Raw genomic sequence first — 1,775 nt, 5'->3', positions numbered from 1 at the left:
TATATATATATATATATATATATATATATATATACATATATACTTCTATACGTGGAACTGGGTAATCTTAAGCCTAAGAAAAGTTTTTCAAAACCCAAGTAAATACTGAATATATATTTCTCTATCCATCAAACTAGGTAACTTAAGACTGAAGAAACTGAATTCTAAACCTAACTACTGAAACTAAAGAATATAAATGACATATCTATCTATTCACTATACTTACCAAATTGTTGGCTTGCCATCAGGTTTTGGAGATGTTGCTACACCTGTGGGAGTGTCAAGTTGTCCCAGTAGGGGAAATAGGATCTTAACAAAGAATATTTACAATACATAAATCACCTTATTCTCTCTCAAACCTAATAAAAAATATGTAATGCACAACAAAACACTTAAGAAAAGCAACTTTAAAAGAAAGTTTTCATGACACCCAAAACTGTGAGCATGGATTTATTTGAAAAGTGACAATAACATGCAAATAGTCATTCCAAACACAATCCTTTGCAAAGTTGTTATCTTCCACAAATATCCAGGGTTAATTACCAAGAACCCGTATCCAACATAACCTAAAACCATACATATTTCTATGTTGTTCAGAATGGCCTGGACTGTAAAAACTAGAATGTAAATAACTTGGAAAATTTACTGGCTGTTTCCCAGACTTTAGTTGGAACATACCTGCATGGTGTAATTTAAACACGTTATACAGTAACCTTTCTTATAAGTAGGAAATAAAACTGGTTTATTGAGTGACACATTACTACTAGAGAAAAAAAAGGTAGGAAACTAGAGTCACATGAAACAGATAACTATGAAACAACCTTACCTGAATCCCACCAATGGAATTAAGAGTACTGTGGATGGAATGTGTTGTGATGGCCTTCACGTCCTGTGGGAAGATTAGCAAAGATAAATAATCTGATTAACTTTCTTATAAAAATACATATGTTGAAGGAAGCAACATAAAATAACTTGTAGTATGAAAAATATGAAGAGTACATAAAAACTCATATAAATTTTCACTCATTTCCTCAACTTTAGTCTTTTACCAAACTCTTACTCACAGCAAAACTATTTACAGTTAAAACAGCAAATGTAAATAATGAAAGAAGTACAAAGTGATGTTGAAATAATTAAGTTATACATAATGAAACCACCAAAACTTCAGCATACACTCATGATAAACACCTATAACTGAAAACACCAAAACTTCAGTACACACTCATGATAAACACCTATAACTGAAACCACCAAAACTTCAATGCACACTCATGATAAACACCTATAACTGAAACCACCAAACTTCAGTGCAGACTGATAGCAAACAACTTTAACTGGAGCAACAAAACTTCACTACAGACTCATAGCAAACAACTTTAACTGGAACAACAAAACTCCAGTACACACTCATGATAAACAACTTTAACTGGAGCAACAAAACTTCACTACAGACTCATAGCAAACAACTTTAACTGGAACAACAAAACTCCAGTACACACTCATGATAAACAACTTTAACTGGAGCAATAAAACTTCATTACAGACTCATAGCAAACAACTTTAACTGGAACAACAAAACTCCAGTACACACTCATGATAAACAACTTTAACTAGAGCACCAAAACTTCAGTATACACTCATGATAAACAACTTTAACTGAAACCACCAAAACTTCAGTGCAAACTGACTAGCAAACAACTTTAACTGGAGCAATAAAACTTCACTACAGACTCATAGCAAACAACTTTAACTGGAGCACCAAAACTTCAGTATAC

At 32.5% G+C, this 1,775-nt stretch overlaps 1 protein-coding gene across 1 annotated transcript in view; it reads right to left on the bottom strand.

Moving 5' to 3' along the window:
- Positions 1 to 1,775, bottom strand: part of LOC106477117 (neurobeachin-like) — a gene marked incomplete at its 5' end in the record, with an annotated part of 9,827 nt that overhangs the window by 6,114 nt on the left and 1,938 nt on the right. The window contains 2 exons of the mRNA XM_013937712.1: positions 227 to 309; positions 827 to 889. Coding sequence (XP_013793166.1) covers positions 227 to 309; positions 827 to 889 — 146 coding nt within the window. The remainder of the gene's footprint in view (positions 1 to 226; positions 310 to 826; positions 890 to 1,775) is intronic.

Source organism: Limulus polyphemus, unplaced genomic scaffold (genome assembly GCF_000517525.1).
Source record: "Limulus polyphemus unplaced genomic scaffold, Limulus_polyphemus-2.1.2 Scaffold12914, whole genome shotgun sequence".
NCBI classification, from domain to species: domain Eukaryota; kingdom Metazoa; phylum Arthropoda; class Merostomata; order Xiphosura; family Limulidae; genus Limulus; species Limulus polyphemus.
The sequence above is the reverse complement of the archived record's forward strand: the minus strand, read 5'-3'. Positions and strand labels throughout refer to the sequence as shown.